The 23,497-nt window shown below is 38.3% G+C and overlaps 1 protein-coding gene across 9 annotated transcripts in view; it reads right to left on the bottom strand.

Moving 5' to 3' along the window:
- MUSK (muscle associated receptor tyrosine kinase) overlaps nt 1-22,593 on the bottom strand; it is a 116,542-nt gene extending 93,949 nt beyond the window's left edge. For 7 of the 9 annotated variants that reach the window (XM_046644845.1, XM_046645132.1, XM_046645053.1 and 4 more), the window contains exon 1: nt 2,590-3,070. In XM_046644845.1, the coding sequence (XP_046500801.1) occupies nt 2,590-2,668 (79 nt within the window). In that variant the 5' untranslated portion in view covers nt 2,669-3,070. Of the gene's footprint in view, nt 1-2,589; nt 3,071-4,715; nt 5,255-21,462; nt 21,622-22,460 lie in introns of those variants that run through there. The other 2 variants (XM_046644929.1, XM_046645007.1) reach the window with 2 other exon arrangements.
- Nucleotides 22,594-23,497: the final 904 nt, after the last annotated feature.

Genomic DNA, 23,497 nt, shown 5'->3' with positions numbered 1-23,497 from the left:
GGAAAGTATCACTAGTCGAAATGATTCAGAAAGGTAGTGCCTTTTCCCCTTGTCTTTGAACAGTAGGAATCTCAATTAAACTAAAACTAAAACAATAAACTATTAATCCTACAAAGTTCATTATTAATTTTATTGAAAAAATGATACACCAACAGAAAAGGATCCACTGAATACTCTTGCACTATTTTGAATCTTTCAATCTATTTTGTAACACATTATCGTGCAGATTCCTTGATTCATTCATGATAAAGGATTTAGAAATAAGGTATCCCATCTTAAAAACTCTTCTTATTATTGCCTTCTATCAAGAATAGAGAAAGCAACCTATGAGGTAGTTTGTGTGGAATGTTTTATTAATTTAAATAGCATTAAAATAATAGCATATTATGGTGGGGGTTTTGTACCAATATATTCCATGCACTTTGACATTTAAAATTTTAGGGACTGTGTTTTCACAATAATGTTTATTCTCAGAACTGGTTTGTGTAGTTAATGGATGTTTGCCCTGCTAGGCCTGGTGTTTTGGGCTAAGGGTGATGTCAAACCCATACTAATTTAGATTTTACAATAAATACAGTAGACTAGGCAAAAACATTGTTTTAATTTTCGATTTTACAATTGAATTATAGCAGTAAATAAATTATAAACCAATAAACAAAGTTGGATTAAAAATCTGATCACTTTGGGCTGGCCCCGTGGCCGAGTGGTTAAGTTCGCGTGCTCCGCTGCAGGCGGCCCAGTGTTTCGTCGGTTTGAATCCTGGGCGCGGACATGGCACTGCTCGTCAGACCACGCTGAGGCAGCGTCCCACATGCCACAACTAGAGGAACCCACAACGAAGAATACACAACTATGTACCGGGGGGCTTTGGGGAGAAAAAGGAAAAAATAAAATCTTTAAAAAAAAAAAATCTGATCACTTTATTTAAAAGCCAGGATGTTTGTTTTTGTCGCTGTCATGCCACCAGATTTTCAAATTTTCAAAATAGAGATGGTGTGCATTTGAATTAAAGGCTTTACCTGTAAAGTTTGGAAACTGGCAATCCTTTCCTTCTAGAATATAAATTAGGAGTTCAGATAGAGAGGCTGTGTTTTTTTTGTGCACCAAATTCTAATTTGAACCATCAAAATCAATTGTCCTGCTCCTCATAAAGTTGAATTCTAGAAAAGTTCAGCATTTAATCATGTTGTTATTATGTAACTTTGTGGTTTAGAAAAGCACAAATAAGACTTATAGCAATCTATAAATTCGAACATCCAGGTGCTGCCTTCCCGGACATCCGTTATATGATCAGGAAGTATTAAAATAATCTGAAGCCAATGTTAAGTCTTTCTGGCTATTCTTAGTTGTTTGAAAAGTTCTAGGTTCTCTTTTATCTGGAGATACCTTAAAGTATTAGTTGGAATTAGACATTTAAATACATTTGAAGACACCATTCTGCTCATGTAAATGGAAAAAGAAACAAAACAAAATAAGTCTATGAAATCAGACTGTGTGTGAAGAAAGCTGTATCAGCATGTGAATCTTAACCTTGTGACTCCAGAAATTTTATTGAATTTCTATGTTTCCCATCTACATACAGACACTACCTTCACTTATCTACACAATACAAATGTGTTTAGTTCTTTGGTAAAGTAATATAAAGGGAAAATAATTCAAGCATGTCATCAAATACGGAACTCGTTTTACTCTACTGTAATATATTTAACTTGGATATTCTTTACTTTAATTGATACCATTCAATCTATTTCCTCATGTCTTTTTAAAAAAGATTTCAATGAAGCCCTCGGTCACTTTGCACATCATACTTTCCAGTCTTTCTTCCTGATTTGAAATACACTAGTCTCAGTTTCATAATACGCTGGCCAGAAACCATTTCGCTGTGGACATTCTTGCTACTGCGACAGGTGTTTGTCAGTTTCTTAAGTTGCTTTCCTTTCCCCCGAGGTGGTGTTATTTCCGGTACATTCCAAAGGCAGTGAAAAAAACTTTTGCAGCCCCTTGCCAAGTCAAGTCGTGATGCCAGCTTCAAAGTTATTAAGAACCCATTGTCTTCAGGCTTTTATTATATAGGCGAATTCTGTGCATCTCTCTCCAATTTTGATTTTTTAAGGAACTAAACTATTTACTAAGAGTTTTGTAAAACTAAAACTGAAAATGGAAATGATTTTTGTTCAGAAGCAGACGCTCTGGATGTCTGGGAGTAGGGTTGATTATATTCCTGGCAAACCTGATGTGAAAAGGTTTTCATCATCCATTGAGACCACCCTGAAATTTGACACACACGTAAACAATACAGACCTTGATAACTTCCAGTCTACTTGCTGTTTCCCCTACGAGTGAGGGCTGTGCATGCACTTTATGGCTAAACTTTTTAGTGCAAAACTTATAGGAGGGAGGGATACCAGTAGAAAGGAGACCATCAACCAATTGCTTATTTATCCAGTTTTCTCTCTCTCCTTACATTGCACTTCTACTTCACCAAGTAAAACCCAAACCCACCATAATATGAATTGGTCGTGATCAGAGCACACACACGCACTTTAGAATATGACAAGGCAACAAGAAGACAAGATTGCTCAAACCAACCTTTTGGAAGTTTCTCAGTCCCGCTGAAGGCAACCAAAGTAAGAATATGTACCAGTGGAATGTTGACGAGCTCTCTCATGATTAATCCAGGCTCAGGCAGGAGAAAGTTCCTTCTGGACAACGCAAGGAAAATGCCCCCACAGTTTACATTTTAAAGCATAGTTTGTTACAAAAGGGTCGACTGCTAATGACTGTTTGTGTCAGCAGCTCCACAGGCTCTAAGTATAATCAGGAATTCTCAGACTTGGCTGTAATGATGGACACGGCCAGCTGGTGAGTATCCACTTAGGCCAGTAATGCAAGTGTAGGGCTGGAGGAACAAGGGAAAGAAAATCCCTTTAGAATCCCTTTTAAGACAGTGGCAGAAGGACAATACCAGATGCCTCTTGCAACCATCACCATATTCCCTGAGGTATAGTTTTTGTGACCTTCGGATTCAGCTCACCACCTCTCTGCGCTCAAACCAGAATCCTGGGTGTATGTGATCGTGACTCCTCCCATCTCTCACTCCACCTCCCGTATCTAATCCATTACCAATTCCTACAGATTGCATCAACTCAATATTGTTTGCTTTCCTCTCCTCCTTTGATTCCAGCTGGTATCGTGCTATCTCAACCTCCTTTTCAGAAGTTCATCTTTTCTAAATGACAGTGATAGCCTCCTGTTACCATCCTCTAACCTCTTTTCAGATAGCCTGTCCTGCTTAAAAGCCTTCAGTGGCTTCCCATCACATCAAAACATATTCAAACCTCCCTGATATGACACAGGAGGCCTTGCTGGACTCTGCCTACCTCGTTAGCCTTGTCTTTTATAATATTTGCTTCTTATTTTAATATTTAACAACTTGTTATAGGTTTCCTGTCTACAGTTTTCTCGACCTCATGAATTGCTCATACTGTCCTGCTGTCTTGGAATGCTTTTTCCCTCCTCTCCACCCAATTAATACCTATCTCAGCTTGATCATCATCTCCTCCTGGGAGCCATCCCAGACCAAAAATCCCATATCTTCCCAAGGTTGCATTAGGCTTGCCTCCTCTGAACTTCTGTAATATATTGTGCACATCTCTATCATTGCATTTACTGCCTTGTTTGAAGATTTTTTTCCTGTTGTGTTGGTGGTGATCTCATGGCCTCATGAGTCCACTGAGTCAGCAACTGTGGGCCGTCAGCCAGTTATACTCCTTGCAGTGGGTTCTCCTGAAAGTGCACCTCCATGGCTCCCAAAACTATGCAAATCACCTTTTCTCACTGAGCAATATGTCCTGGACACTTTTCTAAGTTAATATATACAGAACTGCTTCCTTATTTCTGTTGGCTACATGGTCTTCTAAATACTGGATATATGATGGTATATTTAACTAATCCCCAGTAATGATGAGAGAACCCATTTTCCTACACTCGCATCAACACTTACCTTTGAATACATTTAAATAGAATAAAAACAGTATTTCATTGTTTTAATTTACACTTATTTCACTGAATACTATTGGTAATGAGAATTTTTCATATACTCGTTAATTATTTTCCTTTTCTTTGGCTTTTGTCTATTTTCCTTTTAGGTCATTTTTTCTTTTCTTATTAATTTATAGGATTTTTAAAAATATTCTAGATGCAAATAATCTATCATTTATCTGTTACATATTTTGCAAATAATTTCTACATAGAATACCTCCACTATGTAGCCATAGTGATTGATTTGGAAATGGGCTTATGGCTCAAGCTGGCCAGTCCAAGTTCTCCCTGGTGCATAACTAGGCCTGATGCAAAATAAATTCTTCCTTCTCAGATCACCACCTGTGAGGACCAGGTAAGCCAGAACTGTTGGAGGCTGCCATGCGCCATTAACAAGAAATAATGTGCAAAGCCAGATCTATCAAGTGGACTTCCTTGTTATTTAAATTAATAAATTCCTTTTTGGGTGGCTTGGCTAATATGAGTTTGATTCCTTAAATTGCAATCAAAATAACTCTAATTTTAATAGAAGAGATATAGATTCGATCAGGTTTCTGCTCTGAGAGTATCCTGCGAATGCCACATATTTCATGGGAAATTTAGACATTAGCAGAATGAGCACATTTTTAACGTGAAATTTAGGAATCAGCAGGATGAACAGTGTGGTTACCTACCATTCCCATAAGCAGCACTAGGTAAAGCACAGAGTTATGGAAATCTGGTGACTATATATTTGTGAGCCAAATTCAGCTCAGGATCAGTACCATCAGTGAAGAAGTCCAAGGTGTGCCAGTCAGGGGGCCTCTTCATTCAAACGTCCAAGAGGAGGATTTGTGAGGGAGCACTCTCCATCCTCATTTCCATTTCCCCCAAAATATAGAACAAGTATTGATGGTGCCCATTTGGAATCCAACAGGAACGGCACTCTCTAGAGCAGTGACCCCAGCAAGTTATCCCCTACTTCAAATTCCATCTTGACCTGAGTCTGAAGGTGACAACAGTACTGTGTAAAGCTAAGAGGAGACAAAACTCAACTGAGGGAAAAATCAAGCCAGAATTTGAGACAGAGCGCTGGTTCAAAATGAATCAATCACTGGCTGAGAGAAGCGCGTGGAGAGTGTGGCTTAGGCGTAAACACTGCAGCAGATCCCAAAGTGTGGCAGCTGGAGGCTGTCAGCCAATTATGCTCCTTGCAGCAGTTTCTTGGAACCTGGATACAACATGGCCTTCCATCCTACAACACAAGCAAATTTATTCCTTACAATAGCAGGCTCATTCAGCCGCGGAGAGTGGAAACTGGATGCCAGCCAGTTATTCGGCTTCCTTCTGGGCATGAGGAGAGTCCATGGGGCTGATGGCCATTCTTCCCTTTAATAAAATACACCCAGCCACCAATTAAGCCTGCTTTGCCACCTGTAGTCTCTCTGCTTCTTCATCTCAAGCTGGCCAAGACTCCTGGGAAGCAGGCTCAGAAAGCAAGTAGCACCATTCTGAGTCACATCTTGAACTAGACACCAGAATTCAGCCACACAGCAGCTGATAAGAGCAGCCCCATTCTTGCTGGAGTCAGCACATCACCAACTAAGTGCTCCTGGACTGCACCATGCTCTCATACATCTGGTGAAACTTGGCAAAGAGCCCCTTCTAATTATCACAAAGGCCAATGACTTAATTTTATGCCTCAATGGTCAGCAGACAGTTGGTCAGAAATGGATTGCTCTTTCTAGAAAAACTCTTGGGGAGTCAAAAAAATATTCTGGAGTTATATTTTTAAAAAGTGGATGAATTCTCCCATTAAATATTAGGATAGCAATTAAAGGTGCATCAATATTTTGCAGGGGGCATACACCTTATAAAATTGCGAGAGACTCTTAAAAGAAAATGTTTGTTCAATGAATGAATGAATTATATTGAATACCTACTGTATGCTGGGCATTCAGCAATAAACAAAGTAGCTTAATGTCTGGTGAGGGAATGAATATTAAACAATTACATAAATAATCAACTAAATTGTAATCTGGAGAGATATATTGTATTGTGAAATTATATAAAACATGAACTTGGCCTAGTCAGAGGGCTCAAGAAATGCTTCTCTGAGAAAATGCCCCTGAGGCAGAGCCCTGCAGCATAAATAAAAGTCAGACAGCCAAATTAGGTAGGTCTGGGAGTGGACTATAACAGGTAGTGGGAGAAGGATGTGGGAATGACCCAGGACATCAAGGAACATGGTGATGAGATGGAAATGAAGAAGATTAGCATGTTGGAGTATGGAAACTGAGGGTAAAAGCTACAGAGGAAGGTAGGGAAGATCATTCGGGATCTCGTATGTCTCAGTAAGAACTTCATTCTAAGAGCACTGAAAAGCCATGGGAATGTAGATTTCAATTAAAGCTATAAAAGTGAATCAGATATGCTAAGTATAGAGCATAGAAGGAAAGGAAACTCTAGAACTGAGCCATGAAACACCCCAGCCTTGAAAAGTCAGTGAACAACAAAAAGTTAGAAAAAGAGATTGAGAAGTAGCAGCTAGTGAGACAGAAAAAAATATTGATAAGGTAGAGTGACACAAAGGTGAAGGGAAGGGAAGGGAGCATTTCCAAAAGGAGAGCACGCTTTCCAGGAGTATGTTGAATGCTACCGAGAAGTCAAGTAAGGAGGAACCGAAAGATTTCCACTGAATTTAGCAACATAGAAGTAATTTATGACCATGGTAAAGGGTAGTCTCAGGGAATAGTGGGGAATGAGATGAAACCAGAGTAGTATAGATAGATTGAAGAGTGAATAGGAGGTGAGAAAATGGAGACAGTACATGCAAGTGATTCTCTCAAAAAGAGTGACTATGAAGGAGAGGAGAAAGTTAAGCAGTGGCTGGAAGGAGAGATTGGATGGAGACAGAATTTATTTATTTTTCATTTATTTTGAAGGTATACTATGAGAGATCCTGTAGAGAGGAAGAGGTTAAAGACAGAGGAGAGAAAAAAGATAATAGTTCAAGGTCTTGGGGAAGGCAGAAGGAGCTGTACTCGAGCACAGGATCTTAGAAGATGATGAGCGAGAGACGAGTAGTGAAATTTGCAGGCAGCATGGCAAACAGTTTACCAAACCCTCATCTGATGACTTCTATCATCTCTATAAAGTATAAGGTGAGATTGAAGATTTAAAACAGTTATTCTGGAGAATGAGAGAGCATACAGTTGAGGTTCTTTACTATAGGGTTGTACTGATACTCTTATGCCCTGGTGTGATTTTTTTTCTCTAGCACTTCTCAGCTTCCCAGATGACAGATGTTGAATGGTTAGGTTTATTTTGGGGGTGGGGGAGGAAAGGGTATTTGTTAGTGATATATTAACCCAAGGAAGCAGCATTCCAGAAGAGAGAATGAAATGTGATGCTAGGAAGCAAAGTGGATGCATTGAGAACAGAGATAGTCAGTAAACAGGTGATGATACTGGCAGGACAAAGAAGGTAGGAAAATGGACAATGGAAGCAAGGACTATAAAGGGAGTGATTCAGCCATGTGGGTATGTTCAAGCCAGTTTAGGAGTTCAGAGCGGGGACACAGCCCATGACCTGGGGCCATTTTGCTTATGTTGGGCTCATTTCTCAGAGTGGAGACCAGCACTGAGGCCATTGTTATTGTGCATGAAGGACAGTGAGGTTGTAATAGTGTGCATGGAGAGGGAAGGATAGATTTGAAATAAATATGGAAAGGGGAATTAGGATTGGTCATAAAGTCTAGATGAATTGCTGATTTCCAACTTGAAAAATTGAGTAAATGTAGAAAGTGGAGTATTTAATTATATGCTAGCAGGAACTTCCAAAGAGAAAAGTTGTCTACTTAAACGGTCAATTTATATCTTATATGTCTTGGGCTATTGTCTGGCTCCCTAAACAAAATAGATGGTCCACCCAAAAACAATAAAGGGAGATATACAAAGGCATCTGGTGTTGGGAAACCACAACAATCAGTGCAGAAACTGAACCACTAACAGTCCCCCTTTCCCATCTCTAGGCCTGAGGGTCCAGAAACCTCAAAGAAGCAGAAACACAGTTACTGGAACCTAGAGGCAGAGATGACTGTATTGACAGAGAGCTTCCTAATAGGAACTAAGACTTTTGGTTGAGGGATTCAGCCAGTTCATGAGGATGCCTTTGACTTCTGGCAGATTCTCACCATTGGCCAAACCCAAGAAGAAACTAGAAGGCAGGAAAGCCCATTGATAAAGTTCACAGAAGTCAGTTTCCACAGGCACAGAGGAGGGGGGAAGGGAACCTGGAGGACAAATGGAAGAACACTCCTGTTGACCTTTTTAAGGAGTCCCAGTTTTTCCCGGAGCACAAATGAGACACCACATAATAGAGGCATTCCTGTACTCCCATTCATTGCAACAATTGCTTTTTTTTAAAAGATTTTATTTTTTTCCTTTTTCTCCCCAAAGCCCCCAGGTACATAGCTGTATATTCTTCGTTGCGGGTCCTTCTAGTTGTGGCTTGCAGGACGCTGCCTCAGTGTGGTTTGATGAGCAGTGCTGTGTCCGCGCCCAGGGTTTGAACCAACAAAACACTGGGCCGCCTGCAGCGGAGAGCGTGAACTTAACCACTCGGCCACGGGGCCAGCCCCAACAATTACTTTTTGAATCAATCAGCATGTCACACTTTCATCCATCTCTCTACTTGCTCCCAAAGACTGACTTCACTGCTTTTTTGTCATACCAGCCCTTGCCCCTTTGAAGTACAACTTTGATACTCCAATGTGTTACAAGGGCCTTTCCGGACTATGGATCTACTTCTCTGGCTTTTCCAGACTATGGAACAAAACTGCTCTCTAAGACCTCTAACCAGTTCATTATATCCCTGGATTCAGCACTTCTTCCTGGTTCATCCTAGTCCCCGTGGCAGCATGGAGATGTCGGTCTGAAAATGCTATGGAAAATTCTGATATGGCTACAGTTCAAAGAACCTTAAGTTCTCATATATGGCTTAAATAATACTGAGGGAAGAAGCCATCCACCCTGCCTACTGGGGATGCCAATGTCATCAGCCACCTGCTGGAGAAACCTACAGAGCTCTTGTTATTCTTGTGGGCTTCGTCTACCTTGCTTCTCTCTGCTGCCACAGGCTGTTTAGACCCTTAATGCTGTTGCCAGAGGTATTTTCAAGTAATTAAAAAATTATCTACTATACTCCTATTAGGATGACCAAAATCTGGAACATTGACACCAAATGCTGGTGAGGATGTGGAGCAACAGGGACTCTCATACACTGCTAGTGGGAATGCCACTTTGGAAGACATTTTGAGCTATCTTACAAAACTAAACACACTCTCACCATATGATCCAGCAATCATGCTCCTTGGTATTTACCCCAAGAAATCTTCAGTAGGTGAATGGATAAATAAACTGTGGTACATCGAGACTATGGAATATTATTCAGTGCTAAAAAGAAATGAGCTATCAAGCTATGAAAAGACATGGAGGAACCTTAAATGCATATTAGTAAGAGAAAGAAGTCAATCTGAAAAAGCTACATACTGTTTGATTCCAACTCTATGACATTCTAGAAAAGGCAGAACTATGGTGACAGTAAAAAGACAGTACAAAGTGATTGCCGGGAGCTGGAGGAAAAGGTGAAGAGATGAATAGGCAGAACACAGAGGATTTTTAGGACAGTAAAAAGACTTTGTATGATATAATGATGAATGGATACGTCATTATATATCTATCCAAACGTATAGAATGTGCAAGACCAAGAGTGAACCCTAAAGTAAACTATGGATTTTGTGTGATTATGATGTGTCAATGTAGGTTCATCCTTGTTAAAAAATGTACTATTCTGGTGAGTGATGTTTACAATGAGGGAGATACACAGCTGTGGGCGCAGAGGGTATATGGGAAATCTCTGTACCTACTTCTCAGTTTTGTTGTAAACCTAAAACTGCTCTAAAAAAAAATAAGTCTTAAAAGAATTTATGCAAAGACTCAAGTACAATGACATTATTCATGTTTTGTTTACAGTTTTCATATATATATTCAAACATTATGACAACTACAGAGGTGATTTTATGAGCAAATCCTAATCATAAAAACATCTTTGCAAGGAAGACAGTATCCTCTATGGTGAAGTGTTTGTTTTTTGAAAAAAACTCAGTATTTGAAAGTCTTTCTATGTTTGTGTGAATTTCAGTAGGAGGCAGGTCCCTGGTCTCCCTACAAAAGCCAAGAAAAGTGAATACTTACTCTTGTGAACACTGAGAGCTAAGTATGAATAAGTGACCTAAGCTCAGACAATCAGACGCCTTCCTGGGACTTTGAATTTGGAACTAGTCGCACAAAAAAGGAGGTACTTGGAATTCATTCCAGTGGTGGTGGCATCAAGTGTTTGGTGGCAGCAGTGCCAAGAGCAGCATTCAGTCATGGCAGTGCCTCAGCAGTATCCAGTGTCCGATGATGGCAGTGCCAGTGGCTGTGCCCAGTGTCCAGCAGCAGAGCTGTGTCACCCTGACCAGGCTGTTCCTCTGGTGAGATCTTTGTCATAGTTATCGTCACCTCACTTCCTTTGGTTCCTGCCTGGCTCTCCAGCATTCCCAGGGATTCCACAGATACCCAACATCCTTACCCAAATTCCATTTCTCCTAGGTTAACCAGAGTCATTCTCTGTTGATTGCAACAGTAAATGTGTATTTTGCAGGTAAGAAAATTAAAGCTCCGAAAGGTTAAGAAACATGTTCGAAGTTTTGTAATTAGTAAATGATGGAGGCAGAATTCTAATGCTAACTTCGGAGTATGAATTTTCCCCCCAAGCCACTGCGTCCACATTGCAGATGTACACTTCTTATTATAGGTGGGAGTTTTAATGTCCAACCAAGCTTAGAGGTTAAACTAGTCAAGGTAAGTGCTGGTTTTATCTTCTTCTCTGATGAGTACAAATTGAGAAGTCAGGGAAACAGCAAACATGATTATCCAGTGACTCTGGAAGAAGAACAGGGATGGCAAATGCTATCCCAAGATCACACTGGACATGGCCTACCATAGGTGGATGAGTCATCCAGGCTGCTTTACAAATTGGTGTGAACAGTCGTGGCCAGCAGCCTGACTTAGATGGTGACTCAATATCTTTGCATGTCTACTGATGAGATCAGTCAGGGTTCTGGTGGGACTTAGCCTAACTTGGGAAGGCAAATAGGTGTATGCCTCCTCTCTAGCACCAAAAGCAACTTCCTTGGCAGGCACAGCTTAGGTATTCCTGAACTTCTAGGAGACTAGACAATTCGTGCAGGACTTTCACCCAAGTCACTGACCCCCGTCCTGCCTTCAAACTTGACCTCATTCCCAAAAGTATTCCAGTTGTCTATGGAGATGTGGGAAGTAATGTCGTCCCTGCAAGAATAGGAGCTGATATCCTCAGGAATTATTGACCCCAGAAACCTGAGAGTTTCTCCACCGAATTGCTGTCATACGTGTTCACCCATTGTTTTTGCAACTCACAGGACTATGAATGGGAGATTTGATTACTAGATTTTATCTACTTAGCCTACTGTCATCAATATTGATTATGAACTTCTTGGGCACCTACCTATCTTGGTGTATCAGTACCCAAGATGTTGGACAAGTGTACAAGTGACGGAGAGATTTTGGGGTTTGTTTTCTTCTTAACAGAAAGAAGAACATATTTCCCCTCCACTGGGACCTCACTTTTATATCAATCCTATGCATGTGGCCTTAGTTCATGTAATCTTTCTTGGAGCTAGAGATCTAGACACTAAAGGAGAGTTACTTGCAGTGGGGTTTCATTTATACTTCAGTTTCTCCAACCAGAATCCTAGTGCCGTTTGTGAAGAAGAAAAATGGCAAGCTACATTTTTAGCAGAACTATTACTCCCGGAGATGGTGTAGTCTATACACTTGAGGTAAACCCAGTAAAATTCCAATAGTATATTTGGAACTAGAATAACTGATTTTAGAATGAATATATAGAAACTAAATGAGCAAAAATAATCATGGAAAATTGTTGAAAAAATAGAGTAACAAAGGTTAATTTGTCTACCAAATGTTAAAACATGTTGTAAGGCTGTAATAATTAAAATACTGTGGTACTAGACTATAAATAGATAAATCAATGGAAATTGAATAAATGATAAAGATGACATTTTAAATCACTGGGAAAAGATGACTTATTAGGTCGACTGCATAGCCAGCTAAAAAAATTAATTTTATCTGTACTTCATATATTACACCAAAGTAAAATTCCAGATCAATCAAAAGTAGTAGAAGAAAACATGAAAAAATGCATATATATGTATATTCTTGTGGGAAAAACCTTTCATATGACACAAAACCTATGAGTCATATAAGGATGAATACATTTGACTATGTAGAGTTTTAAAATCTGCCTGGGAACACATTTCCAAAAGTCAAATATCAAAATGAAAAAGAAAAATACTTGCTAACTTAATAGATATCTCAGCATGTATCCTTCTTGAATTTTCCTCAACATATGACAATATTGGCCAATTCTTTCTATTTGAAGCTCTTTTTCACTTGGCTTTTTGGATAGTGCTCTTTCCTCGTTTTTGTTTTTGTTGTTGTTGTTGTTATTTTTTGTTGTCTGCTTCATAAAACCCTTTTATTCCCCCATGTAGAATTTAAACGTTGATTTTTCCCAAAGTTAAGTACTTGGCTTGTCTTTTAACTGTACACATACCCTAAGAGTAAGTGGTTTTAACCATTTTACAGCATCAGGCAACATCTATATATGTTTGACTCCTATACCTGTGTCTGAATTAAATCTCTCTTGGAAACACCTGTATATCTGGTCACCTACATGCTGTCCCATGTGCAGCTGAAATGCAACAGTTGAGATATAATATTGTTAATCTTAGAAATGTTCAATATTCAACTAGAATTAACAAATGAAATCAGAGAGGATAGAAAACCTTCAAACTTTGCTTTCTCTCCCCACTACCAGGGGCTTTTTAAGACAAAATGCCATTTACAAGCCATATCTCCATAATGGCTTTCCACTGTTCTCACTGGGCTAAAATATTTCTGGAAACCAACACACCTCCAGACATGTGTGGGACATACCCAGTTCCAAATTCCTATAAATGAAGGTATTGGAGGGAAAGTTGGAGAATATGCGTTTCCTCTTATTGGTGAATTCTATGAAAGCAAGTACTTTAGAATAATGACTGGCACATGGAATGTGTTTAATACATAAGAGTCAAATATAAATTCAGAATTTTTTCAAGTTGTCATGGCTCTAAGTTGACCCACAAAACATGATTTTCAGTGTTAAAGTGCCCTAAGGGATAAGTTAGTATCAAAGAGCTAATCTTACACAGCTAGCTCTATATTTATATAAGGTAGTCTCCATCATTTGTTCCCCTATTTACCCCAATCCCTATACGGTAGTGGGAAGTTATTATGGGGAGTTGTGAGTGACAGCTTAGGAAGGTATTATGATTTCAGAGCTGATCAAATCTGATTCAAAACTTTTTCCCAAGGCTCTCAAGACCTGGGGTCTGAATTTCTACTGATCAAAGAGTCTGTCTTAATTTGAATGACTCTAATATCCTAGTAGTAGGGGAAATGGATCCTAAGTCCCTGTAGCATCAATATGTCCAACACTAAACTCATCATCTTCCCTGAAACCTGGGGATTTCTCTCTTGTTTTAGTGAATATCACCATCCTCTTCCCAAGCCATTAAGCTGTGAATCATCCCTGACACCCTTCTTTTTCCTTAACCCTACATTTAATCTGAGTCTTATCAGGTTTACATTCTGAAGGCCATTCTAATTTGTCCCTTCCTCACCGCCCTCACCACCTTGCTTTAAGCCCTCTTTAATTTATCGTCTGTTTATCACTGCAGCTCCCTAGTGCGTCTCCCTGCCAATCATTTCTCTACACTGATGTCAGAGAGCTCCTTCTAGTAGATAAATTTGGCCACATCGTTCTCCTGCTTGGAATGTTTAATGGCTTCTCATTATTTGGATGAACTCCACACTCCCTAGCATGGCAAAACTCTGTTTACCTCTCCTGCCTCTACTCTTGTCTTCCCTTCCTCACACTCTTTGTCCAAGACATAACTATAATACCTTGGGATCACCAAGCTCTTTCTGACCTCCATGCCTTTTAACATGATTTCCTTTCTGCTGGGGTGTGTTTGTTTTGGCCTGCTTATTTTTGGCCAAACACAGCTTGTCCTTCAAAATTCCACTTGCCTCTTTCTTCCCTGAGAAGTCTTATTCGATGTCCCAAACCAAGCAGGACATCTTCTCCTCTGATCTCATCGGGAGCTCCTACTCTGTGCCCACCTTCCTCTTAACTCACAACACACTGTACAATAGAATTCTTACCTGCTCGTGAGTTTCTCTCTCCCCAAGAATGTGAGCTTATTGAAGGTTGATTTTTGTCTTTTATCTCTGTGATTCCTGCATCTATCAGATTTCCTGATGTACTGTACCATTTGGTACCTATTTTGTAATGAAATGAATAAATTATTGAATAAATGAGTGAATACATGAAACCGTATCCGCCTTTCTCCCTATGACTTTTAGGCCCTTGTTGTAGATTCTTTTGCTAGGAGAGTGAAACATTGAAAGAGATTTCTTTGGCTTACTCTCTTACGTCTTATTTCTTCCTTTCCTCTAGAGTAAAACCTTTTGACTCTCGGGTAATGCAGAATTGCATTTTGCACCTTGGGGAAATGAGTGTTTGAAGGCACACTCAATGCTGGAGAGAAAGCAGCACTAGGTTGCAAAGTGCTGGATATTTGAAGTCTATGCTTTAGGTAGAGAAGAAAGATTATCTATGTTATTACCCAGATCACTGGGGGAAAATGGCAGGCAAGAATTCTGGACATATTCTGTGTTCTGGAAAAGAGTGAATTTGATTTGAGGCTTCCCTGACCTTTCTCATTTGGGAACCTGAGGGAGATGGTAAGCAGATGTACCTCTCTGGTTCCTCTTATAATAAAACTGGTACTTGAGTGCCCTGCAAGCCCCACTTCTGCATCCTTATCTCTTCTGCTTCCCTAACTTGTAAACTTCATCCAAAGTTGCCTGAGGTATTGTGAAGAGAAATATAGAAATCAGAAAGCGATCATCTAAGCCCCTTCCAGGATGACAAATACATCCCTATTTCTCCCTGCCATCTCCTTCCTCCTTCTTCATTATAATAACTGGAGTGTTCCAGACTTCTACCACATATTCCTCAAAAACATTAGATATGTTTTTAGGACACTGTGGAAAAGATAGGAAAACACTGAACCAGATCATCTTCAAAGGAAGCATCCAGTCTTGTGAGCTTTATTTCTCACTTTAGTCCCAACCATCAGGACTGTTGACATATTCTGACCACGGCTGAGAGATGTACAATTCAGTTCATTGCTAGGCCCTATGCCAAGCACTGGAATCCAAAAGAAACATTGACAACTGCTTCCACTAGGCCATGTGGTAATGTAAGGAGAGAAGCTCTTGGCAGGGCTTGGAGTACTGCAGAAGGATCAGAGCCATCCTCACCCAGCCTGCCCTAACAGTGGTGGAGTCATTAGGCAGCCTCTAAGATGGCCCCAAATGTGGCATGCCCCTGTGGAAACCCCTTTCCTCGAGTGTGGTTTGGATTTAATGAATCTAGACTTCTAACGAATACATCACAGCAGAAGTGATGGCAAGTCACTTCCAAGATTAGGTTATGAAAAGACTGTTGCGTCCATCTGGGGTAGTCAAACAACAGGACTTGGTGAAGCAGAAGGAGGAACAAAAATGATGCATGGGTTCTGGAATGAATAACTGGATGCATGTGGTGTCATTTACTAAGATGCTAAAGATTGGATTTTAAAAAATTCATAAAGGAAAATCATGATTTCTTAATTTTGGATTTGGATGTGAAGTTTGAGATGTGACGTCAAAACAAAAATATTGGATTTAGGTCTGAAGCTCAGAAGAGAAGTTTAGGCTTGAGTATAAACCTGGGAGTTTCAGCATGTTGATATTTAATTATGAGACAGCAGAGGTTGTCATGGCTGAGCATAGGTGAAGCAAAAAAGAGGGTCCAGGATTGAGCTCTTACTAACACCAACTTTTGGAGGCTGTATTGAGGAAGAAGAGCAAGTTAATAAGGTGGAAGAGAAATAGAAACAATTGCCAGGGAAGTTGGAGGAAATTCAGGCATGTGCACTCTTATGGGAAGGAGAAGGAAGTTAGCGGAGAAGGATGGAGAGTTTAACTTGGTCAAATGCTGCTGGGAGAGTGAGGGAGTTTAGCAATGGGAAGCATCCCTCTGATTTGGCCACATGGTGGTTGCTGATGACCTTGACAGGAATAGTTCAAACTTGCAGATTTAAGGGCTAACATGAGCACAAAAATACAAGATTGCACATATTTCACATGATGAATCCTTAGGTGATCTCAGCATCTATTAAGTTTCAGTTGGATTTAATTTGATTTATGGAATCCTCATTTCAGAAAACTAAAAAATAATATGTTTGAACTGTTAACACCATGTTTAAAGTAGCTTTGTAATTTGCTCCCAAATTTACTAGCCCTCTTTTTTTTGCCAGATGACTGAAAGATGAAAGACAAATACAGTCAGCTCTCCCTTCTCTTTACCTAGCAGTAATTGCTAGGTGCACACATAGATTATGAAAATGCTTGTTTATAGGATTGAATTCACTCATCTTGAATTAATTCTAGAAGATGTTAAGTGTATCTTCTATAAATAACATAGTACACTTATAGTGACGATGCTGGGTAAATAAAGGCTCAGGAAGTTTGTACTAATGTCAAGGCTACCTGGAAAGGAATTTTCCAGTTTTGAAAATATACCACTGCAGGGAAAGAGAATCATTTATTTAGCCCCTCAGCAGCTCGGCAGCACAAAATAACACTAGGAAAATTACACCGCACACTGAATCAGTATGACGTGGTCAATTTATTCATAGTCTATTTTTGTAGTGATCTCTTTGAGCTGACGCAAGGATTAATAAATGTGGTTTATGCATAACTCTGACACTCTTGGGGAGATTTAATTTAATAAAAATATCAACCCACAAATAAGTCTTATTTTTGTAATGTCCTGGTAATCGCCAGGATTACGGTAGGCAAACCAATGGTGCTTCTGGCCCTTTCTCAAAGCCTGGGTGTGTGGCCCATGGACCAGATGAAAGGTTGCTTTAGGTTAACCCAGGGCAGGGGCTGGAATGGACTGTGCTGACTAGGGAAAGTCCTGGAGATTTTTGAGGTGTGATTTATACAGGCCTATATGTATTATTACAATATGTACTCAAGGAGACATTTTCTGTGGTTTTCTATCTTTGTGAGTGAAGTAAGATTTTTGAGATGTTTCTTTGGCTGCAATCTGCTAAAACATTTGTTGATTGTATCTCCTGGATTAGGAAATATTTGGGGACTGCAATAATCTGATATGATTTTTAGGTACTTTTTGTTCTCTGACCTTTTTTTAAAAAAAATCTTCTTATGACTTTTGCTATTCAGTGTAAAAAATAATAAGAAGAAAACAACCATAAAACATTGAAAACAATAAAAACCATAGTCAATCATTTTAACAGTAGCGCCTAGACTTAGAAACAAACATTATTACCGTGTTTGTCCATTTATTTCTCAACTTCTTTCATATTACGTATATGGAAAATATATGTTAAATAAAATTTGAAGCATATGGCACATGGTTTTTTGTACATTTATTCCATCAAATGTTATTACAAATTTTATTTTAATGTACAGATATGCATTAAATATCTGTGTAATTATTCACTCATTTTAGTTATTTCCGATTTCTAACCATAGGAATAAAATGTCAGCATCTCATCCATTCCTTTTCTTGTGATCCTCTAATTATGGCCTTCAGATAAATATAGAAATGGAATTACTGAGTCAAAGTATGTGAATATTTATGAGGCCCTTGATAAATGGCCTCAAATTTCTTTCCAGATATTTTCACCAACATGCACTCTATCATGACATTACCATTTGTGAAGTATCTCTGATAATTTGATGGGCTAAAAAAAGGTATTCTCTGTTATTTTGTTGTTAGTGTGAAATGCAGCCTTTTGCAATATGTGTATTTGCCATTAATACTTCTTCTCTTCTAAATTATGTTTTTTCTTAGTCTAGTTTTCCTCTAGAATGTTTGCTTTTTCTTATTTAATTTATAAGATCTTTATATATTAAGAACTTTAAGTATTATGCACATTGTCAACCTTTTCCTCATTTGTTCAGTTTGCCTTTTATGACTGAAAAAAAGATTTTAATATTTTTAAAACCTAATTGATCAGTCTTTTTCCTTATGTCCTCTTCCCAGCCTCTATTTTTATGTTCATAAAAGTTTTCTGGGTCCCAAGCAAAGATAGTAATCACCTATATTCTCTTCTAGATCATGTAGGAGTTCATTATTGTTACAGTGCATTTTTTAAACAATCCAGAATTATTTTTAGCATGTGATGGAAAGTAGAAATATGACATCATTTTTAAAAGTGTCAATTGTTCCAGGACTATTTATTGAATAATCTTTCATTCAACTCATTGATCTGAAATCCCACCTTTTTAGTATATTCTATTCTTTAGGACAATAAGACAGTGGGCAGGGAAAGTCAAAAGGGGTTACCTTGAATGATAACTAAGATAATTGCACAGAGCATCCTGTTAAAACATATTCTGGAGCAAATTTAGGATCAGAACAGAACAGAGCGCCATGATTGATTACTGATGTCTCCTATGGGCACATAAGTGGGAGGGTAAAAGTAAAGATGCTTTAATATTTGTACTTTGTGCTTTATTAATGTCTGTCTATTCCTGACCCATTATCTTATATGGTGGCTTTATGTATCTAATAATATAGCTGTAATATGTATATAAAGCAAAAATTTATAGAATTACCATAAGAAATTGGCAAATCCACAACCATTGTGGAAAGTTTTAACACATCTCTGTAACTGAAAATTCAAGTGGAAAAATAATAGTTTTTTTCTAGCTTCATTGAGGTGTGATTGACAAATAAAATTGTAATAAATTTAAAGTTTACAATGCGATGATTTGATATAGGTATACATTATGAAATGATTCTAACAATCAAGTTAATTAACACACCCATCACCTCACATAGTTACTTTTTTTTTGGTGAGAACACTTAAGATCTACTGTCTTACCAAATTTCGAGTATACAATCCAATATTAACTGTAGTCACCATGCTGTGCATTAGATCCTCATGTACGTACTTTTCTTCTAACTGAAAGCTTGTACCCTTTGACCACCCTTTACCCATTTCTCCCAACACCCAGGCTCTGGCAACCACCATTCCACTCTCTATTTCTATGAGTTCAACTTTTTTCTTTTTTTAAGATTCCACATATAAGTGATATCATACAGTGTTTATCTTTCTCTGTTTGACTTATTTCACTCACCATAATATCTTCCAGGTTCATCCATGTTGTCACAAATGGCAGGATTTCATTCTTTTTTTAAGGCTGAATAATATTCCATTGTATGTATATACCACATTTTCTTTGTCCATTCATCCATCAAGAGACACTTAGATTGTTTCTATAACTTGGCTATTATGAATAATGCTGCAATGAACATGAGAGTACAGATATCTCTTTGAGATAGTGATTTCATTTCCTTTGGATATATACCCAGAAATGGGATTGCTGGATCATATGGTAGTTTATTTTTAATTTTTTTGAGAAATCTCCATATTGCTTTCCATAATGGCTGTACCAATTTATATTCTGACCAAAAGTGGACAAGGGTTCCCTTTTCTCCACATCCTCACCAAGATTTGTTATCGCTTGTTTTTCTGATAATAGACATCCTAATAGGTGTGAGATGATATCTCATTGTGGTTTTTATTTGCATTTCCGTGATAATTAGTGATAATGAGCATCTTTTCATACACCTCTTGGCCACTTGTATGTCTTCTTTGGAAAATATCTATTCAGATCTTTTGCCCATGTTTAAATGGGTTATTTGTTTTTATGCTATTGAGTTTTAAATGTTACTTGTATATTTTGGATATTAACCCCTTATCAGATATACGGTTTGTAAATATTTTCTCATATTCCATGGGTTGCGTTTTCGTTTTGTTGATTGTTTCCTTTGCTGTGCAGAAACGTTTTAGTTTGATGTAGTCCAATTTGTTTATTTTTGCTTTTGTTGCCTTTGCTTTTAGTGTCAAAATCAAAAAAATCATTGCCAAGACCAATGTCCAGGAGCTTTTCCCCCTATGTTTTCTTCTAGTTTTGCAGCTTCAAGTCTTACATTAACTCTTTAATCCATTTTGAGTTGATTTTTGTGTATAGTGTAAGATAGGAGTCCAATTTCATTCTTCTGTATGTGGATATCCAATTTTCCCAACACCATTTATTGAAGAAACTATCTTTTCCTCATTGTGTATTCTCAGCGCCATTGTTGAAAATTAGTTGATTGTAGATGCATGAGTTTATTTCTGGGCTCTCTAGTCTCTTTCATTGATCTATATCTCTATTTTTATGTCAGTATCATACTATAGCTTTGTAATATAGTTTGAAATCAGAAAATGTGATACTTCCAGCTTTGTTCTTCTTGCTCAAGATTTCTTTAGCTATTCAAAGTCTTTTATGGTTCCAGATGAACTTAGGATTATTTTTTCTATTTCTGTGAAAAGTGCCATTTGAATTTTCATAGGGGTTGCATTGAATCTGTAGCTCACTTGGGGTAGCATAGTCATTTTAACAATACAAATTTTTCTAATCCATGAACCTGGGATTATCTTTCCATTTTTTTGTATCTTCCTCAATTTCTTTCAACATTGTATTGTAGTGTTTTTTTTTTGTTTTTTTTTTTTTTTTTGAGGAAGATTAGCCCTGAGCTAACATCTGCTGTCAATCCTCCTCTTTTTGCTAAGGAAGACCGGCCCTGAGCTAACATCCGTGTCCATCTTCCTCTACTTTAACTGTGGGACGCCTACCGCAGCATGGCTTGACAAGCGGTGCCATGTCCGCACCGGGGATCCGAACCAGCGGACCCCCAGCTAAGGAAGCGGAATGTGCGAACTTACCCACTGTGCCACTGGGCCAGCCTCTGTAGTTTTTTTTAATAAGGAGGAATTCAGCAGCAGATGAATAATTATACAAGATCTTTGAGTTTGGTCAAATTCTGAGATTCAGTGCACTGGTTTAGCTTGTGGGATATTTGTGTGGATATAGGCTAAAATCTTGTCTTATGGACTGAAAACAGCAGAGCTCCTATGAGAGAATAAGAAGATGGAGATTCCAAATAAGGAGAAGATGAACAAATTAAGGCTCTAATACAGGAAGGCACATCATTAAGGCCAGACTTAGGGTTTAATACCATAACGGCCTTAAAGGTAAGGAAGGAGTGGATCTTGACATAAATGTATTTTAATTTCAAGGAAAATATACTCACTTGTGCATGGAAATAGGCACTTTGAACAGCACCTGCAGCTGAAGATCACAGGACACACTCCATGTGTACATATGGTAAGCAAAAAAAAAAAGTAGCTGCTCCCAGTTCAGCTGTTTTAGCAGTGTGTTCTCACACATTATCATTGTCAGTATTTTATCACTGGAAGTAACATACAGCAATATATAAAAGTTTTTTTTTAATCTTTGATAATCAAAATATCAATTAATCAAATACCAAAATCCTATTTGTATCATTCTTTAGTTCAAGCCCAAAGTGTCATAGACCATCCCTAGTATAATGGCTGGCACATATTTGACACTCAATAAATTCACATTAAGAGAATGAATCGGATCCTAAGACTCTAACAACCATGCAAGTTTTGCTCACAACATTATAATAATATACAATTGTTAAATATGGCATTTTGTCCCATAGTATTTATCAGTAAAGCCTTTAAAACAAAATAAAACAAATACAATGATTACCTCTGTTGTTACAGAATTATGTATATTTATTATGTTCTTCTTCTTTCCTTTCTAAATTTTATAAAATTTCCACCCTGAATCTTTATTACTGAGATGGCCCTCGCAAGAACTCAGAAATAGGAATAATACAGCTGCCATCATAGATAAGCTCTGACATCCATGCATAATGAATCAGTACATAGATACAAAGCATCATGAAAAGAAAATAGAGTGCATTCCCCGCTGGAAGGGCTTGGGTGTAACCTGCTTTAATATAATCAAATATTTAGTTAAATATTTTTTCTCTTACCAAAAAGATAGGTCTGCTAAACCATAGAAACCTAAAAGAAATCTTCAGAGGTTAGTATTGATTGCACCCATCCCAGTCATGTCCCAGGGAAATTGAGTTTTAGCAATCAGACTTTCAATTTTTCTTAGAATTAGCCTTTGCAAGAAAATATTAAGAGCCAACTCTGCTTGAGTACTTACTCTGTGCCAGTCCCTCTTCCAATTATTTTACATCTATTAACTTACTTAATCCTCATTAGAATGCTGTGAGGCAGGCACTCTCGCTGTCCTCATTTTACAGATAACGGATCTTATTTTGTAATTTGTTTGAGCTCATGTAGTTATGAAGAGGCAGAGCCAGGATTTCAATCGAGGAAGCCTGAATCCAGCACCTGTGCTCTTAGCCACTACCCCATGCAGCTCCTTCCATTTATTCATTTAACAAATATGTACTGAATGCTTGCAGATGTGTCAGCCACTGTGCTTGGTAGTGAAACCTAGTGGGACTCAAACAAAACAAAACAAAACAAAACAAAACAAAACATGGTGCCTGCTCTCCTTGAGTTTGCAGTGTAGAGAGAACTTAAAGCAACAAATAAGTATATAAATACAAATTGAGGTAAGTGCTATAAAGGGAAATGACAGAGAGTGCTCTGGAGTGTACAGTGGGGGCCCTTTCTTAGATAAGATGACCAGAAAAGGTCTCTCTAAGAAAGTGATAATTAAGCTAAGATTAGATGGATTAGTAAAAGTTGGTGAAGAATGGGGAAAGAATGTACCAGGCTTTGGGAAGAGCACGGCAAAGTGTTTCTAATCCTTTGACAAGACCTCATAGGGAGGCGGACGTTTCAGGCTCTCAGTACCATTAAAAATAAATTTCTCTGTGTCCCCTTGTTCTGACTTTATGTTCACTAACCAATCTTATTATAATTTGGCTTCACGTGTAGTTCAACATTAAGAGAATGCACTGATTGTGCAGGCCTGTAGTATTTTGGTTATTATGAGAGTCCTTTCTTATCATAAATTAATAAATTCACATTTATATCAATCTCCAGTGCATTCTTTTCTTGTTACCAAACTCATCAATCTCAGAGTCCAAGCCTTCAAAGCAGAAGACTGAATCCTCAAATGGAACAACCTGGATTCCAAGTTGAGTTCCCGTCCACCTCCAACCTGCCTTTCCTTTGACAATTCACACACTTATATCTGATCTTTCTCCTTTGTGAAATTTTATTTATATGCAATATTTGCTACAGTGAAAGAAAGATGAATGCTTTAAGAAA

Source organism: Equus quagga, chromosome 1 (assembly GCF_021613505.1).
Source record: "Equus quagga isolate Etosha38 chromosome 1, UCLA_HA_Equagga_1.0, whole genome shotgun sequence".
Taxonomy (NCBI): Eukaryota; Metazoa; Chordata; class Mammalia; order Perissodactyla; family Equidae; genus Equus; species Equus quagga.
This window is presented reverse-complemented; position numbering and strand designations above follow the sequence as displayed.